General features: G+C 56.5%; 1 protein-coding gene across 2 annotated transcripts; it reads right to left on the bottom strand.

Moving 5' to 3' along the window:
- Positions 1 to 1,777: 1,777 nt before the first annotated feature.
- On the bottom strand, positions 1,778 to 15,735 carry WNT10A (Wnt family member 10A). 2 transcript variants are annotated; one of them, XM_001095740.5, is made up of 4 exons: positions 14,933 to 15,735; positions 13,610 to 13,872; positions 5,315 to 5,694; positions 1,778 to 2,918 (listed from the first exon to the last, which is right to left on the bottom strand). In XM_001095740.5, the coding sequence occupies exons 1-4, from the start codon at positions 15,043 to 15,045 to the stop codon at positions 2,421 to 2,423; spliced, it is 1,254 nt and encodes a 417-aa protein (XP_001095740.1). In that variant the 5' UTR covers positions 15,046 to 15,735; the 3' UTR covers positions 1,778 to 2,420. The 2 variants fall into 2 exon arrangements, with proteins under 2 accessions (XP_001095740.1, XP_077813792.1); XM_077957666.1 differs by having other exon boundaries at positions 13,610 to 13,789; positions 14,933 to 15,439.
- Positions 15,736 to 18,708: the final 2,973 nt, after the last annotated feature.

Raw genomic sequence — 18,708 nt, 5'->3', positions numbered from 1 at the left:
CAGTCCTGATCCTCTACCTCTCATCTTCAGTCTCCCCTCCCCCAGCTCGGTCCTCCTTAAGCCTCGAAGGCAGAGGAGGGTTAGGCTAGGACTAATGTTGCAGTGGACACTGCTGGGCATGGCAGCACCCCCTCAACCCCAGGCCTCCATTTACCCCACCTCTTCTCTCCTCCTTTCTGGGATGGGAGGGAGGAAGGGGGTGGAAAACCCAGCCCCCACAGCTCTCCTAGGTGATCAAGAGGAAAGGAATGAGGCAGGTGTGTCTGGTTGCTCCTGCCTACCCCTCCTCCTGGGGGACTCTCACCCGCCCGCTTGTGGGGCTGTCTTTTGGGGGATGGGGAAAGAAACCCTGTCCTCCAGAGAAGCAGCAGAGCTGAGCATTTGGAAGGCCCCACTACCATAGGCATGCCTGCGAGCTGCTGGCATTTGAAGGGGAAGGAGATGAGGGGCAAGCTCATGGGGGCAAATCTCCCAGCTGGTGGGCCTACTGGGGTGTATCACTAAGAGGCCCCCCTTTCCTTCTCATTCCTACCCAGGGATAAGGAGACATGGATCAGGGGTGGAAAATATGGAGAATTTGTGCAGGCTGGTCACTGGGGAAAGGAATAAGTCTTCGTCCTTGCCTGGTTCATCAAGAGGGGTGCTATTCTAGGGTAAATTGAGGCAGCCAGCAGGATCCCCAAGTGTGAGCAGCATGAGGCCTGGATGCAGTAGGTTGTGTTCTTTCCCTGAGATCCTGACCTCACTCCCCTCTCCACTGCCCTCCTTCTTGAGGGTCTGTTCCAGAAAAACATCAGATCCAAGAACCAAGGAGAGTGCAACACTGGACACAAACTGCTCAACAGTGTCCTCATGGGGACATGAGGGTGGGGAGGGATTGCTGACCTGCTAAGAAGCACCCTGATGTGGGGATCTGGGAGCACAAGAGACCCAGGAAGAATGTGCCCCCTGTACCTTACTTATATACCCTGCCTGGACTCAGAGAGACCAGAATCCAGACAGTGAGTCTCCGGGCCCTCCTCCGCCACCCTTTTCCCAGCCGCGCCTCCTGGCCCCACCTGCTCCCCGGGGCGCTGGGCTGGGCTGAGCTGGGTCTTGCCCAGGATTACTCCTCTGAGTGCCTCCTGTCTCTGCAGACAGTTGCTGCTGGGCACGGCCACTCGTCCTGGCTTGTGGCAGAGGGCTCAGGCACAAGGTGGGCGGTTAGAGCTCTGGCACCAGAGCCCTTCTCAACATCCCCACTGCTTCCAACCAGTCCAAGCCCCATCTCTGATTTAGAAGATAGTTGTTATTCCTCACTGGCTTACCAGCTGTCACCTCATCCCCCTTCAGCCTGTTCCCCATCAGCGATCCACGTGAGACTTGGACCATGACACTCCCCTGCTTAAGAATCTCAAGGTTCCCATTCCTCTTTAATAAAATCCCAACTCCTTACCTTGGCTTAGAAAGACACACGATGTGACTTTTGCCCACCCTCTGAATACTTCCCTTGCTAGTCTGTCCCTTGATTTCTTCACTGCAATCACAATGGCCCCTCTGCTGTTCCTCCAGCAGGCAGAGATCTTTCTCAGCTCACACTGTCTGCCTTCATATGGCCTCTGCCTGGAATGCCCTTACCCGTACTCTTTGCATGGCTTATGGTGCAGGTCCCAGCATGGGTATCACCACTCAGAAAGGCCTTCCCTGAGGAACCAGCGGCTTTGTCTGAGGAGCCCCACTCCCCACAAATCCCCCTACACCCAGCAGCCTGCACACAGCATTGTCTGAAATGACCTTGTTTGCATATTTACTTGTTTATTGCCCATGCCTCCCCCCAGCAAGAATGTAACTTCCAAGAGGACAAGTGCTGTGTCTCACTTACATCTGTGGCCCCAGTGCCTCACATTGCCACCCCCACGCCCCCCAGAGTGCCGCAAAGAGAGTGCAAAATAAATATTTGTTAAATGAATGATGAGGGGAATGGTAGGGGAGGGTGTCTGGGCCATTTATGGAATTACTTCAGCTCAGTTATGTCTATTTCTTTTTTTTAATCTTCCTCTCTCTGCCCATCAGCTTCTATTCATTCCCTACCTCCCATCTCCAGGGAAGGGGTGAAAGGATGGAGACAGACTGAGGGATTGCCTGGCTGACGCTTGTTTTAGTGTATGGGGCAAACCCCAGCCCAACCGAACTGTCTGGGCTTAGGGGAGGCAAGAAGAACCCAGTAAGTCCTAGAGCCCACAGAAGTGAGTGGTGGGGTTCAGACAGGCCTGGACTGTCCAGCGATCACAGACCTCAGAGCTGAGAGGTTCCTGTAAGATCATGTGGTCCAATCTCCTCTCCCAAGAGCCAAGGCGATGCTGCCTTGCCAAGGCCGTAAGCCTCAGAGGGCCAGGCTCCAGGAGGGGACCTCGTTCAGGGCCCAGGGGACCCCGGGCCGCTCACTTGCAGACGCTGACCCACTCGGTGATGCGGCACTCTTCGCAGACCACGAAGCAGCACCAGTGGAAGCGGCAGTGGCAGCGCTCGCTGCGCGTCTGGCGCAGGATGTTGTGGCCGCGGCCGCAGCACATGCTGCCGCAGCCATCCGAGCCCGCGCTGCTCTTGTTGCACAGGCGGCCCACGGTGCCGGCCGAGTCCAAGCGCGGCTCGCGCTCGCAGAAGTCGGGTGACTTTTCGAAGTAGACCAGGTCGGCGGGGCTGGCCCGGCGGCGCGGCCCGGGAGCGCCGGGAGCCGGCGAGGGTGCCCCCGCTGGGCCCGGCTCCAGCTGGCCGCCGTTGCGGTTGTGCGGCCGGATGAGCGTGGCGCGGTGGAAGCGGCTGCGCAGCAGCGCCCCCACGGTGCGGAACTCGGGCGTCACCTGCCAGCACGTCTTGAGCTGGCAGCTGCCTGACGTGCCGTGGCACTTGCACTTCCGCCGCATGTTCTCCATCACTGCCTGCGGAGGGAGGCACCGTGAGGGGTGACATCGGCGCCCAGCCCCACTGCCCTCCTCCCAGCGCTGAGTCTGGCCTGCTTCTGAAACCCACTCCCATTATACAGAGGCAAACGCTGAGGCCCCGAGCGAGGGTCCCACAACCAGACAGTCAGAAAAACTTCTGTACCTGCTCTTCTGCCTCTGCCTCTCCTACCCACCTCCCACCAGGCCAGGCCCCGGGGGAATTCCCACCTTCCGGCTCCCCTCCTCTCCTGCCCACCTTTCCAGCAGCTGCAGGGGGCCCTTGGGGCTGGAGGCTCTTGCTTCCTGAAGGGGGATCCCAAATCGGCAGGGAAATTCCCTCTCCTGCCACCCCTGGGGTAGGGGCCAGGAGCAGGAGGGTGCTGGCCCCGTTGTATCTCGCTCCAGGGTGTGTGTGTGTGTGTGTGTGTGTGTGTGTGTGTGTGTGTGTGTGTGTTGGGGTGGGGGGCGGTGTTCAGTGAGTTTGAGAAAGCCTTGGTCCCCCTCTCAGTGCTTCCCCTTCCCGTTCCCCCTACATCTCTTTGTAGAGAGCCAAAGGAGGGGCACAAGTGCTGGGGAGACTGCCCCCGGATTATGCTGCCTGGGACTCATTCTGCACTATGCTGAGACCCATGGTTCCTCCTAGGAAAAGCCAGCGCCACCAGGGGCCAAAGCTCTACCTGAATATAGAAAGGAACCAGAGAGAGCCAGGCTCTACAGCCCAGTGAAAGTGGAGAAGCCCTCAGGCCTCCAAGGGAGGTGGTTATGGGAATGAAACCTAACCACCCCCAACCCAGCTCACAACCTCGTCTAGAGTCTCCTCACTAAGAACCCTTTGACATTTTCACCAGAAACCCCATAAGAAGTTGGCCACATCCCCTCCTTTCCCTCAGTCTACTCCGAAAACACACTCTGAGACAGGGACAGCAATGATCCAGGGCCCTTAAACTTGGGCAGTAGGGCAGGGCCATAAGAGAGGGTGCCTTCCCCTCGAGGTCTGAAAGGGCTTCTCAGTGTGCATGTGCAGCCTGTGCTGTCAGCACCACGTGGGAACCAGCCCAGTGCCTCCCCAGGCCAACAGCTCCAAAACATCTGCTTCCCACGGGCAGCAGCCATTAATTAACCAGTTTAACGAGGAGGAGGCACCGTTGGTATGGGCTGGGATGGCGGTGAAGCTTGGGAAAAGAGCTGTACAAGGCAGGCTGGGTGGGAGCTGGACATGACCCAAGGGTAAGTGTGCCTCAGTTTACCCCGCCTCTAAGTGAGGATGGGAATTGCTGAATCAGCTTGGAGTCTTTGTGCAGGAAGATGACCCATCGTGGGCTAAGAGGCCAAGAGAAAGGAGGGTGAGATGGAGAAGGTGCCAGCCAGAGTGAGAGGAAGCCAGGAAAAAGGCCTCAACAGGCTGGGCAGAGTCAAGAGAAGGGATGATGGAGGTGGAATGTTCAGGAAAGGACAGTGCTGAGCTACCATGAGAGCCAACAGAGCATCAGAGTGCAGATTCAACGCTGTAGAACAAAAGAGCACAGGCTCAGAGGTCAACTTCCTGGGGATGAATGCTGCCTGGACCACCTTCTCACTAGTTGCATCATTTTGGGTAAGCTTCTTGGTCAATCCGTGCCTCAGTTTCCATATCTCAACATAAGGTTAATAACAGTGCCCACCTCATAGGTAGTTGTAAGGATTAAATAGGTTAATATGTAGGAAAGTGCTCAAGACAGTGCCTAACACATAGTAAGCAATCGATAAATGCAACCTATTACCCCTTTCCTTTCTTCTACTTTTTTATGTATGTGTGTATGTATTTGTTTTTAATGAATGACCTTTGAGGTAGTAGGAGCATTTGAGGACAGAGGATAAAGGAGGAAGGCACCGTAACACAGTTCCCCAGTAAACCCTAGGAACTTCACTTACACCCCTTACTTTGCAGGAATCCCTCATTCTAGACTGCACAGAAAGGCTGGGAGAGATCACCGGATCATGGAACATTAGCATTGTGGGGAACCTTAGGGATGATCTAGTTCAACCTTCTCACTCCACAGGGGAGGAGTCAGATGGCAGTGCCAGGCCTAGACTCCTGCAGTCCTGACTGCACCCCTGTCCTTTCTCCTGGGTGATCTCCCGAGGAAGTAGGAGGAGCAGGTTGCTCAGCAGGTGGTATGCTGATCCAGGGCAACAGGGCTTGTTTCAGCCTTGTATCCCCAGGCCTAGTCCAGTGCCTGGTGCACAGGGCATACTCAGTGCATGCTTGTTGAATGAGTTAGACAGGGTCAATGAGAAGATTGCCAAGGTGTGACGTGCGGGAGCAATGTGGTCCTCAGAGGAGAGATAGGCCTGGGCAAGGGGTAGGCCCTAGGCAAAGGGATTTGAAGCAGACCTGGGTGTGGGGCTCTCACCTGCCTCCCAACTCGGTTGTTGTGAAGCCTCATTCTTGCGTGGATGTCTCTGTGAGGCTCCCGGGAGTCCAGAAAGTCCTTAGAGAAGCGCTCCCCAAAGCCCATGTCGGGGCTGCAGCCGCCCCACTCCCAGGAGTCCTGCAGGCCTGGGCTGGCTGTGGGCAGGGCTGGGTGTTCCGGGACCCCATGGCTCAGGCCCTTACCACGCTGCAGTGCGTCCAGTTGTAGGCGGTGCAGCTTCCTACGGAAGGCCTCCTCATCCCCTCGCCGGGACGCGTCGCAGCCACAGGCCTTTAGTTTGCCCAGGGCACACGCATTGGACACGGCGTGTACAACACCAGCTGCCGCGATGGCGTAGGCAAAAGCGCTCTCTCGGAAACCTGTGGTTAAAGACCCAGAATACATGGACTCTGGAGGGGCCTCGACACCCCATTCTCCAGCCCACCCTTCTCATCATCCCAAGGAGAAACTGAAGCCCGGTATGTAGGAGACAGTGTGTGTTGTTAGATGGGGCTCAGTATGCAAGGACAGTATGCAAGCCCAGTATGCAAGGACACAGAGTCAAAGAAGGGCAGCAATCACGCCAGAAGCCAGTTCTTCTGCACACAGAACCTGGTGGGGTGGGAGGGAAGCTTCCCAATAGCCCTCTGCTTTTTGTACGCCCTTCTCCTATTCTTTAACATCACCTTTAGTAAACTCAGAATTTGTGTGTCTACATCTCTACTGTAGGGCAGAAAGTATCTGCTAAACACATTCTTTTTACAATCAGGGACTTAATCTATTACCTTTCACGGTGGTATCTGCAATTTTAAAATAAGCCCACAGAATGAGGGCAATGTTTAACCTAAAGAATTCATTGCCAGTGATGTTGCTGGTGGGAATGTAAACTAGTACAACCACTATGGAAAACAGTGTGGAGATTCCTCAAAGAACTAAAAGTAGAACTACCATTTGATCCAGCAATCCCACTACTGGGTATCTACCCAGAAGAAAAGAAGTCATTATACGAAAAAGATACTTGCGGCCGGGCGCGGTGGCTCAAGCCTGTAATCCCAGCACTTTGGGAGGCCGAGACGGGCGGATCACGAGGTCAGGAGATCGAGACCATCCTGGCTAACCCGGTGAAACCCCGTCTCTACTAAGAAATACAGAAAACTAGCCGGGCGAGGTGGTGGGCACCTGTAGTCCTAGCCACTCGAGAGGCTGAGGCAGGAGAATGGCGTAAACCCGGGAGGCAGAGCTTGCAGTGATCTGAGATCCGGCCACTGCACTCCAGCCCGGGCAACAGAGCGAGACTCCGCCTCAAAAAAAAAAAAAAAAGAAAAAAAAAGAAAGAAAAAGATACTTGCACACGCATGTTTATAGCAGCACAATTTGTAATTACAAAAACATGGTACCAGCCCCAATGCCCATCAACCAACAAGTAGATAAAGAAATTGCGGTATACATATGTCACAGAATACTCCTCAGCCATAAAAAGGAACAAAACAATGGCATTCACAGCAACCTGGATGGAATTTGAGACTATTATTCTAAGTGAAGTAACTCAGGAATGGAAAACCAAATATCGTATGTTCTCATTTATAAGTGGAAACTAAGCTATGAGGATGCAAAGGCATAAGAATGACACAATGGACTTCGGGGACTCAGGGAAAGGGTGGGTGTGAGGTGAGAGATCAAAGACTACACATTAGGTACAGTGTACACTGCTCGGGTGATGGGTGCACCAAAATCTCAGAAATCACCACTAAATAACTTATTCATGTAACCAAACACAACCTGTTCCCCAAAAACCTATTTAAATAAATAAATAAAATGATATTTCATATACACAATTTTGGGGGAAAAAAAGAATAAATAGTCGATGATGAAATTCCAGGCCTGAGGAGATGTCAATGGGCAGCAGGGTAAGTCAGAAGAGACGGTCAGCTCCTAATGCTCCCTGCCCCAAGATAGCCTGATAGGTGCATGCCCATCTTAGGCACAGCATAGGACCTTCCCTAATGACCAGACTCCAGAGGCAAAGAAATGGGTCACCAGGGCTTCCCCTTCCTTGTCCACAGGACATCCCTGAAAGCCACTCAGAAATGGGTGCTACCCAGCCACCTTGCCTGTGATCCATCCAGGTCAGCTGAAGAGGCTGTTGGAGGGATGCTAGAGGGAAGCCCAGGGTCCTGCATGGGGTCTGGCATGTAGCAGTGTTGAACATGGAGAAGGAAGGGCAAGCTGAGGCAGATACCTTCCACCAGATGTTCAGGAGGCACAGACTCTCCCTGACCAAGCCACTCTTGGGGGCTGCGGTTGGGCCGGCCTGCCCACTGGCTTGTCCACAATGCCTTCCTTCTTGGTGCTCCAGCCTGAGCCTTTCTCTGGGAACACCTGGACCTGTGGCAGGGGGAGGCCTACTTGCAAAGGAGGGTCGCATTATCAGACATGCAGGCTATCTTTTGCTTATTCTGCATCTGAGAATGGACCAGCTAGGAACAAGTTCTGGTACAAGTCTCCGACCAGCCTCCGCACACCAGAGAGAGGGCAGGCAGCAAGAGAAGCCAGAGGCCTAGGCCAATCCACCTTAATCCTCACCTGCTGCATCACAGAGCCCTGTCCTCCCCTTCCTGCCAAAAACACAAACAAACAAAAAAAACAACAAAAAACAAACAGAAAAACAAAACAAAAAACAGAAAGAAACAGAACAAGCTGTTTAGTAGTTAAGAACTGATTCCTGAAACCAGTTTGCTTCAAATCTTGGCTCTTCCACTTACTAGCTGCTAATAGCTATGTGACCTTGGCCAAGTGACTTAACCTTCTTGTGCCTCAGTTTCCTTATCTGTAAAATAGGGCTATTATCTGCCTCATTGTTGTTCCAAGAATTAAATGAATTGGTAAATTTAAAGTGCTTAGAATAGTGCCTTACTAATTGAGGAAGTATTACTCCAACATTAGCTATTACTGAGAAGTTCTTTCTCCTATCTGACCTCACTCAATCCTGCTGCATTTTTTGGGTCATTGTTTTTTGTTTCACCCTGATCAGGGACAAAGCCCAGCAGCTCATGACCCATTTTAGAACAGGTCACTTGGACCACCAGATGCCTGTGAAGCAGACTGTCTCTCTCTCTTTCCAGCTTATGGTATCTCAGTACATTTTTCCATAAGGAATTCAGCTATGAGCAGAGAAGAGGGGTTGGGGATGGGGCTGGAACCTTCTATGGGGATACTGGGAATTAACAGGAGATGCAGAGGAGTAGAAACTGCCCTGGGAAAGTGGAATCTAAGGAGAAGGAGGATGGAACCAAGCTCCTGGGAAGCACACCCTGCATTTATCCCTTGCCTTTTATCTGTGGAACTCTGAGCACTTCTCTTATTGCTGGGGAGTCATCAGCCTGCTCCTAGGACACATGGCAATACTCAGACCTCCAGAGGCAGCCCAGGCCTCAGAAATCACCTCCACACAGACACTGCCACCACTACCAAACACACACACATTATGCAAAAGGAGAAAACACAGGTCACAGGGGCTATGGAGCTGCATCCAGACCCAGCTCTCCCAGCTCCCAGGTCTGGCATCTTTCTATTGTAGGACATGCAACTCCATGGGAGTCCTGCTGCTGAGAAGGAAACCCAGGTAGCTCAGTTTCTAGTTCCTATCACCTTGTCTGTGCATGGCACCAGGAAAGAGGATGAGGTTGGTCCGGGGAGGTGTGCAGGGCCGACCACCATCTTCTAGGCCCTGTCACATTTAAGGGTAAGCCTGGGGAAATCTGGAGAAATGTACCCCACCGCTGCAGAGTACACCCCTACCCCGTGCAGCTAAAGACACCTTCCCTACACCACCCTGTGGCCTCTGACAGCTGTCATAGCCACGTGCAGAGGTGACAAGGCAGGGCCTGTGTGGCCACCCACTGCTGCAAGTATCCAGGCCTCATAGAAGTCCAGCCCACTGGGTCTGCCCCCAGCTCCTGTTCAGGGCCCCAGTTTCGGTTCTGGCCCCAACTGTCTGGGGCAGACACAGGCACTGTGCCATCTGGCCAGCTGGAGGGGGAGCGGGTGGGGCCATGGCCAGCTGGGCTGCCCGGAGCAGGGAGAGGGGGGCTCGTTAAGACACACAATTAGCCGCCCTGCCTTTGATCTGGGACAGGGACTGCCAGCATCTAAGTGGAGTCAGCTGCTGCTACAGGCCACAGCAGCCAACGGCTGGGAAGGGGCTGGGGGAGGAGGTTTGGAGGGCAGGGGAGGGTGGAGGAGAGAGGATTCAGGAGCCAATGGAAACTAGAAGGGGTTAGAGAAGCTTGAGCCCTACCCATTCAAGTCAAAGAGGGAGGGAAGGGGAGAGGTCTGGTCTCCATTCTCTCCATGCAAATAATGTGCGCATTGCTCATGTGCCTGGGCAGAGAGAGAGAGACTAGTGTGCATGTGGGAACACTTAGGCGTGACACTGAATGGAGCCACACATATGTAAAAACAGGAGTAGGTGTTTGGTGTGTGCGCGCGCGCACATATGCATGTCAGTTTCATTTCTTGGCATGCTCTTCCATTGCACCAGCTCACCTCTCTGGGTACACAGTGGGACTTCATGTTGGCCTTGCAACTTGGGAGATAGTATAAAAGGGGATTGGGTGCAAACTTTAAAGTCAGCTGGCCTGCATTTGACTCCTAGCTCTATGGCTCACTTTCAAGCTGTGTGACTAACGGCAAGTTACCCAGCTTCTCTTAGCTTCATTTGTAAAATGATACTAATGATAGGACCTACAATATGGGGACTGTTTGGGGGTCCTAAAGCACGGATAAAATGTGGTTGAGCGGTGCCCATACAGCAGGTGCTTAGTATATGTTGGCTAATTAATTGGGTATCATTAGAATAATAGAACCTTAAGTGATCCTGGGATATGAGTGCCCATGCCTTGGTTTCCCCATCTGAGCACCACCCCAATCCCTGGAGGCCTAGGCATAAAACCAAGAGGATAAATGTAAAAAGGAGGTGGGAGAAAAATGAGCCAGGGCCATGGAGAGCAGAGCCTGGAAACCCACGCTGCTGGCTTCCCCTGGGCTGGGAGCATGGCTTCAGGGCCTCATGCCCTCTCTTTCCATCCGTTCCAAATGGGTCTGGGCCTTAGGGAAGACAGTACCTAAACTGTGTGAGAGCTCCCAGGGCCTGCTGTGTGAATCTACTACATTTCCCTCCATCAAACCTCTCCCTGACCTCTCCTCCCCTCTCCCTCCAGTGCTGAGCCCAGCTCCCAGCTGCCCCCTCCTCAAATTTCCTCCAGTCCTCGTGTCCACAGTGAGGGAAGGGGTTCTCTGTTCCTCACAATGATCCACTCCCCTCTACCAGATGTTCTGCCCAGTACCCAGCCCAGGAACCAACCATCTAGATTCTTAGCACGAAAAGCTAGGGCTACCAGTGCCATTGGCACTAAGGTCATTGCTGCTCCTGAACTAGGTGAAGCAGCCAGCATGGACTTGGGGCCCTCCCACAGCTTTTTCTGACCCTCTCTCTTCCTACCGGAGGCCCCTGTCCCTGTCCCCCGTGGCCTAGGCTCCAGCACACCTTCATCCCCTCTGCTTGGCTGGGCAAAGCCCTATTGCATGCCTCGCCTTCCCAGGTTTGTCCACTTCACATGCTCAAGCCCTCTTCCCCCTCCCTCTATCAAAACTCCATCCCTCCAGCCCAGCTCATCTCAGGGAAGATGTCAGGACAATTCAATGATAGTAACAGCATTAAAGAAGGCCCAAGGGACCCAGGACCCCAACCCAAGCAGTGTCTGAAGTTTAAACATGGCAGAATCCACATTTAACAGGATCCTAACCCATTGATAACATGGGTCAGAAAAGGCATCAGCACCCAGACATTCCACTTGGAGGAAACGGAGGTCACCTGACCCACACAATGGGCAATGTGTAACTTGGAAAGAAAGGAGATTCCTGGTGGAAGGAAGTAGACCAGGGGCTGGTTGACACCGTGGGTGGCTTCATGGGATTCCAATTTAGCTAGTCCTCCAGAAGATGGGCCAAGATGGACTGAGAAATGACTGCCCCCAGGAGGATGAACCTGCAGGTGGAGTCAGGGGTGCAGTGGTGGCCAGTGGAGGAGAGGATTGGCAGATTTATTTCCAGAAGCCCAGAGTCCCTTCTGAGAAGCAAGAGGTAGAAATGAGGTGTGAGGTGTAGCAATGAGGGGCGTTGATGGGGAGCTGGGGAGCGGAAACCACAGAGGTAGGCCAGTGTCCTGAGGCCCAGGGAAAGTGCCCAGCCCCGCTACTGCGGCTGGAGCCGGGCAGCCACTGTCCCACTCCCTCCCCATGCTGAGCACCTCCCTGCCCTGGCTAGCCCCGGCAAGTCGTCCCTCTCCAGCCCTAACCTCCTCCCTCCACCCGTCCCCCCAGCTCACCTCGCGCTTATTAAACTGCAGGTGAACCCGGGAGCGCCTGGCACCCAGCCAGCCCTGCGCTGTTCTGCCGCTCTGAACTCTCCCCCAGGCTTCAAAGACCCCAAGGTCCTCCAGCAGGCCGCGCGGGCCTGACCCAGCGAGGCTCTCAGGGCACCTGGGTTCACTGGGTCTAGAGGGAACAGGAGGACAGAGGGGATACCAAGGCCGAGGAGAGGGATGCAGAGCTTGCCTTGCCTCACCCGAAGCTGCAGAAGTTAGAACCTCTGCGCCTACCCCGGTCCCCAGCGGGCAGAAACCAAAGCCAGGGCTACGGAGTCCTCATGGGGTACCCGAGGGCCCCGGAGGGAAACGCGGCTGCGGAGAGCGCGGGCGACCTAGAAACCAGAGGGTAGGAACGGGCGCGCGGCGGCGGTGAGCGCCGGCCCAGCCCAGCCGGGGCATGAATGGTGCCGAGGCCAGTCACTTCGTGTCGGCGCGCGGGCGGCGGGACAGGAGGAGAGTGCGGCCCGAGCTGGGCAGGACCCGGGGGTCCCGGGCAGCCGCTCCTGGACGGCTGGAGGGGCGGGAGGGGGCGGGAGCGCGGGGCAGGGCGGGGGGCGCCCTCTGAGAGCGGCGCGGCTGGGGCCGGGAGCCGTCTGCCGCGGCCCGCGGGGATTAGTTCGCGGCTGCATGCCGCCACACGCGTCGGGCTGGGCTCGGCCGGGTAGAAACAGCGCCCGGGGCGCGCGGGGGAGGGAGGAGGGAGCGCGCGGGGGCGGGGCGGGGCGGGGCGGGCGGCCTGGGGCTCGGCTGGTGGAGGCTGGGGTGGCCCCTGACTTGGGGGCCCAGGGGATGCAAGCAGGGGCCCTGATGAAAAGGGAAGGGCCTCGGCTTTCTGAGTTTTCCGAATTTGAGGTACAGCCTGACTCCCCAAGAAGCCTCAAGACCCAAGGCTACAAGGTGTATGCGTACCTCTCCTACTCCACCTCCACTGAAAATTGGACAAGACCTAAGAAGCTAGGGCTAAGGGGTGCCCACAATGTCCCACACAAGCCACTGAGAGGGGAGATAGATACCCAGCTAGGCCCATCCCAGAGGCAGGGCCCCCATCCTTCCCAAAAGATCTGAGTAAAGGCCTGAGATACCAGGCCAGGAGGTGGGTGCGAGGCAGAAGTGAGTGACAAAACCTCCTGCCGTCCCCAGCCCAAGCCACTCTGGTATTGTCAGGGTGGGTCACCCAGAAGTCGGGGAGGGAGGACAGGGAATGGGCTGCGGCTCCTCTGAGCTGTGAGGGGAAGAGGAGTTGACAGGCCTACCAGGCCTGCTGGCAGGAGCCACTACACACAGGCACACACACACCCAGCACCTCTGATTCAGAGAGGGTTTTCCAGAGGCAGCAGGGATGACACACAGGCTGGTGGTGTCCCCCGCCGGGAAGAGCTTCTGCAGTAGGGCAGACTTTTTACCTGTCCAGGCTGCCTCCACCTGCACCATTGGAAAAATTCCTCAACCCCTCCTCATGCTGATTCTGGGTTCTTCCTCATGGGCTCCCCATCCTAAATGTGGTTTTCTAAGTAGAGGGTAAGTAGAGGCAAGCGACAAGTACAGATATTTCCTGGGTTTGAGATATGCAGTGTCAGTGATAGGGCAGGATGACCCAGGAGTCTAGTTCTCAGGCATGGAACCTGCCACTCTCAGCCTAAACAGCCCAGTCTGGAGACAAATTTGCCCCATTTCTCTGTCCCCATGGCCTGAGACCAGGAAGAGGAAGGAAAGCAGCACGGCCAGCAGATGGGCATGTGGGGATGGGAGGATGCCAGCTTGAGGCAGTGGGTTAGAAAAGGCTGGGAATAGATTCTGAGGTGGAGATGCTGGATGGGGCAGGCAGGGGCAGGGGTGAGGGGTGAGGGGCAGGGGTGAGGGGCAGCTACCTCTGCTGAAGATGGGACTTTCATAGGGGATCTTGTTGCGAGTCTCCAGGCTTGAGCAGTTCCAGCGCTGGTCCCTGAATTGGTGTTGGCATTCGTGGATAGCGATCTGGATGCCCTGTATGGCTGAGGCAGCCACATCAGGGTGACGCACACACACCTCCATCTGCCGCCGGCTCAGGCCTGGCAATGTTAGGCACACTGTGTTGGCATTGAGCACAGGCTCCGGGGGGAGGCGGAGGTCCAGAATGTCATTGGGTGCTGACCTGCAGACATGTGGGGTGGAGTGGGTACGTGTTTTGGGGGGACCAGGAGAGCCCCATCTAACAACACACACTCTGTCCCAAAGGCCATAATCACTCCCTCTTCCAACCTCTGCTTCTGAAGGTTGGGCCCATCAGTACACTCCTCCACATTCCTGTTTCCTTGACCTCCTCACAATCATCCTGCTCAATGCGACTCACTCAGCTAGCTGCACACCCACACAGGTAAACGTGCAAATGCACACACATCCACCATGCTGTGGCCACAGTATTTCCTATGCACATTCCCAGGCATAGATGCCCATACACACAGGGTTCCCCAGGAGCCCACTCCCACAGATATGTTTCAGTCACATTCACACAGACACACCTCTGCACACATTGTGGTAGACACACAAACCCAACCCCAGCACACTTACACACATGCACACTTGATCATAGTTACAAACACACACACAAAGACACTCCCATTTACACATGTGTTCATCTTAACATACATTGACCCATGAGCTTTCACATGCACACATGGGCACATACAGAAACTGCTGTTTACCAACACAGTTTGCTGGGATCCTGGGCTCGATTGAAAACGCACACACACACACACACACACACACACACACACACAGCTCTTGCAGCTGCAGTCTCTCACTGATCCCACCTGGGCTACCCTCTTCCAGCCTTCCAACCCCTGCCGCTACCTGGGGCTGAGCTGCAGGAAGGAGTGAGGCAGCTTGGGCTTACTCCTGGGGTGGGGGTGCATTCCCCCCACAGGACAGGAACTCCAGACTGGCACTTGCTCCCCCACACACACACCTCCCCTCCTAGTTGCCATCATACTCCTGGGCACTGCCTTGTCTCCCTGGACTGCCCATATCCTGTCACCAGTCCAACCCCCTCCTATGAGGGAGCTCACTGCCTTTGGTTGGGCACTAGCACTTGCCTATGACCCTGTCCCTCCCTTCTTCCAGGGTCCTCTACCCCAGCAAGAGCATCAGAGGCCCCTGTGGGGGGCCCGGGGTCTCAACTCTCTAGGAGGGCGGAGCATGAGGTGAGGGCTCACCTGGGCATGGCAGCAGCCAGCAGCAGTAGGAAGAACAGGAGCACCCAGAGCGCTGGCCGCGGCTGGGGCTGGGGTCGGAGCCGAAGCCAGGGGCGAGGGTGGGCGCTGCCCATGGCGCGCAGGCCCTGACGGGCTGGGAATGGGGGGCTCACAGCCCGGTGGGACTGGAGAGCCAGGGGCGCCGGCGCATGATCGGCGGGGGGTCGGGGCGGCTGCGACACACAACTCCGACTCGGGTCAGGGCTCCCGGAGCAGACGGCGCCCGCCTCCCCGCTCCATGGGGCAGCACCCCCGGGCACCGCCCTCGGGGGGGGCGGGGGGTGAAGAGCGGGCGAACCGGGCACCTCCTGGCACAGGGGTCCGGGGAATTTCCCGAGGCCCCCCCGCGACAACTCCTGGTGCCTCTCAAGGGTAAGGGGGGCCTGGAGGTGCAGCGGGCTGGGGACGGGAGGCTGGGGTGCCGGGGAGCCCTCCAGCGCAGCGCCGGGAGCCTGCGCTTCCGAGGGCGTGCGAGGCGGGCTGGCAGGGGCGGCGCGGTCTGTGTCGGGCCCCACTGCCTGGAGAGTAAGTGACTGTCCCGGCTCGGGGAGCTCTGCCGCCTTCCCTTTCCTCCCCCCACCCCACCATTTAGTGTCTCAGGGCTCTACCCCACGTGACGTCACGCGGCGGGGCGTGGAGGCGTGTACGATTCCCGAGGCCACTGCGTCCGCTGGGGACTGGGGGTGGGAGCGTCCCTGCTGAGGGCAGGAAAGGGAAAGGTGTTGGGGTCTGTGCGCGCGTGCACAGGAAGAAGCCTGTGCGTGGAGCGCGCTGGGTTGTGTGGGGGATATGTGTTACCGCGAGGTGTGTGTGCCTGGCTGAGACGCAGCTGCTGGGGAGCGCCCCCACCCCACCCCAACACACACACCTGCAGGGGCTGGCGGAGAGGGGCCGGCCTCTCTGTTTCGCCTCCCCGACCAGAGGAGGGACTTCCCCCAGGCCTGCCTGGTGTTAGGCAGGTGTGGGCTCCTGCAGAGGAGTTTGGCAGCCTCTGGCTTCTACTCTCCTTTGCTGTGTGACCTTAAACAGGTGCCTCCTGCTCCTGCTCACGGAGACACCCCTGCCCCTTTGTGAAATGCGGCTCATAGGAACCACCTCGTCTCCTCAGTGAGCCCGGGGAGGCAGCAGTGTCAGGCCCCCAGTAAATGCTTGCGTAGGAGCGCCCTGGGTGGCACGCCCTGGGAGGAGGCGTTGGAGAGCCTTTTAACCCTAGAAGTGGCCCTTGAGATAGTTTACTTAGCTCCCCTTTATTTCACAAGAAAATATCGAGGCTCAAAGAGATCACACAGCAAATTAGCGGAAGAACTAGCACTGAACGCAGCTCTCCTGACTCCCAGCGCAGCAGCTGCCGCCCCAACACTGAGTGTCGCCTGCCTGCGCCCGCAGATACTCTGTCTTGTCCTGGCCCTCCCTGGCCCCACCTGCACATGGTCCTCTAGGAGCTCCCTAATACCAGCCTCCTGGCTCAGGTCTACTTCTCGCTGAGATATCTTCCTGTCCCTCCACCCCAACTGAACACTGGGCCCCTCCTCGATATAGGGCAAGTGTGCTGGGCCCAAGCAAGGGCCTGAGAGCCAGAAGGTAGGGGAAAGGCAGCTCTGCCTTCTGTTTCTGCTGCTAGCCTGGGCCTTAATAGTGGATCCTGCTCCTGCCCTGTGTCCTCGGCATCCTCCTCTGTAAAATGGGCACAAGCCTCCCACACTTTACACACACGCCCCTCTCTCTGAAGAGAGCCCCTGCTGGCTTAGGGACAAAACTATGGGAGCCTCTGGGCTCAGAGACAAAAAAGTGCCCATTCCTGGAATTGCCCATCCCTGGGGAATTGAAGGGGGGGGTGGGGCCCTCCTTGTCCCCAGACTGTCAGGTGGTGGGGGCAGCCTGAGCAACAGCAGGCTGACGGCATACTCCCCCCTCCTTTCCCCCTCATCTCTGCCGGCAGCCACCGCAGCTGTCAGGAATTAAGGGCTTGAGGCTGCTGGGGGTGGGGGTGGGGCAGTGCGGGGTGGGGAGCAGTCTGGCTGGACTGCAGGAAAACAGCCAGGGGCAGCAAGCAGACTGCGTCAGCCAGAGCCTTATTTGACCCCAACTGCCCCCTGCCCTCCCCACTCTCCCCACCATGCTGCAGAAACGGGGACAGCTTGGGACTAGCATTTGGGAAGGGTAAGCGGTAAGGGTAGGGGTGGGACCAGACTCAACACAGGAGGCAGGCACCAGCCCAGGATGGGAGAAGACACCAGCAAGCTGGAGAGTCATGTTCTCACTGGCTGTTGGGGATACTGAGGCCCAGAAAGAATTAAGAACATGACACAGGGAAGGGATTCTTAATCAGCTTGCAGATGTCCTTATTCTCCATCCTCCACTCACACTAGCATTTCCCACGCTTGATGCAGCACAAGTATCCCCTGGGGTGGGCCATTGCGGGAATGCAGATTCCAGGCCCCATGCAGTTGAATCAGCCTTTCCAGGGAAAGGCCTGGGAGTCTGTCTTTCTAGCTAGCATCCCCAGTGATTCTGGTGGGGACTCCTTTTGGGAAATGCTGCTGACCTGGTTGAGGAGCTGATTTAGTTTCTTTTGGCATCTCTCTGATGAGGGGGGTCTCTTTGCTCCCCCACCTCCACTGTCTGTGAAATACAGAGATGCAAAGGAGACAGAGAAGACCTTTTCTTAAAAAAAACAACTCAGGAGGCAAACAGTGATTCCTGAGGCTTGCACTCAGGCGTGGCTCTGCCCTGGTGTCAGGAGGGTCTAGGAGTACCCAAGTCAGAGCACTTCTCAGTGAAGGGAGGGGAGGGTCTGTGTCAGTCCAGAGCCTTGGCAAGTATGTAGGTGAGGCCCAGAGAATGTCTGCAGCTGGGGTTCCAGCCCCATATGACCCACACCATGGCCAAGCCCCTATCGGCACCCCCTAGTCCCCACCCTGGCCCTGCCCTGGGCCCTGGCCCTCAGCCCAGCCCCAGCCCCCGCAGCCGCCGCCTAAGACCACAATTACAGGGGCCACTGGGGGGCGGGGGAGCACTGGGGATGAAAGGCAGCTTGGAGAATGGTTCCAGCTGTGGCAGCTCTGGAGAAGGTCACAGGGAGGAAGGGCCGGGGAAGCATGGGGGTGAGAACAGGTGGGACCCTCACAACCCGAGCCTAGACCAGTCCAGCCCCAGCCCAGTCCTGGTGCCCAGCTGGAGAAGTTTGTCTTGGGGTAGAAGAAAGCCAAGGAGCCACAGACCAATAGGGGGGCTCTTCATTCCGTTGTCCAGGCCTTAGGGGCCACCAACCCTCAGCAAGGTAAGGGGGAATGGCTTGTTGCTCCAGTCTCCCCAAACTCCTAATGTATTTGGTCATTGAAAGAGAAGGGAAATGTTCCCCGAGCCCGTGGTCTCAGGCTGATCCTAGGCCTTCCACTCGGCCTCCTCACCCATCTGCCTGTGTTCTGCCTGTTCCTGATGTGGTCACACGCACATCTGGGGTGCCTCTGTGCACTTCCCCCATCTCCCCAGTTCCACATGTCCCCTGCCACTCAGCCAGCAGGGGACTTTGATGGCTCAGACTTTCTGGGGCTGAGCAGCTGGATGAGCAGGGGTGGGTGGTGGTGGGAGCTCTACTTCCGGCCCCTTCCCAGGCAGCAAGGAGAGAGCACAGATCTATCTCAGGGCTCAAAGAAGATGAGGCTAGAAGTCCCAATGGTGCCTCCCAGGTCATCATTCCCAATCTTCATAGAAGGCAGTGCCCAGACGCCTTCAGG

This window comes from Macaca mulatta, chromosome 12 (assembly GCF_049350105.2).
Source record: "Macaca mulatta isolate MMU2019108-1 chromosome 12, T2T-MMU8v2.0, whole genome shotgun sequence".
Lineage (NCBI taxonomy): Eukaryota > Metazoa > Chordata > Mammalia > Primates > Cercopithecidae > Macaca > Macaca mulatta.
Note: the sequence above shows the minus strand (reverse complement) of the source record. Positions and strands in the feature narration are given on the sequence as shown.

Excerpts from the sequence above, each read along its gene's own strand:
- WNT10A (XM_001095740.5), bottom strand. The coding sequence starts at position 15,045 with ATGGGCAGCGCCCACCCTCGCCCCTGGCTTCGGCTCCGACCCCAGCCC. Across the intron at positions 13,873-14,932 it reads CTGGCTGCTGCCATGCCCAG|GTCAGCACCCAATGACATTC; the intron begins GTGAGCCCTCAC and ends ACATGTCTGCAG. Across the intron at positions 5,695-13,609 it reads AAGTCCCATCTTCAGCAGAG|GTTTCCGAGAGAGCGCTTTT; the intron begins GTAGCTGCCCCT and ends CTTTAACCACAG.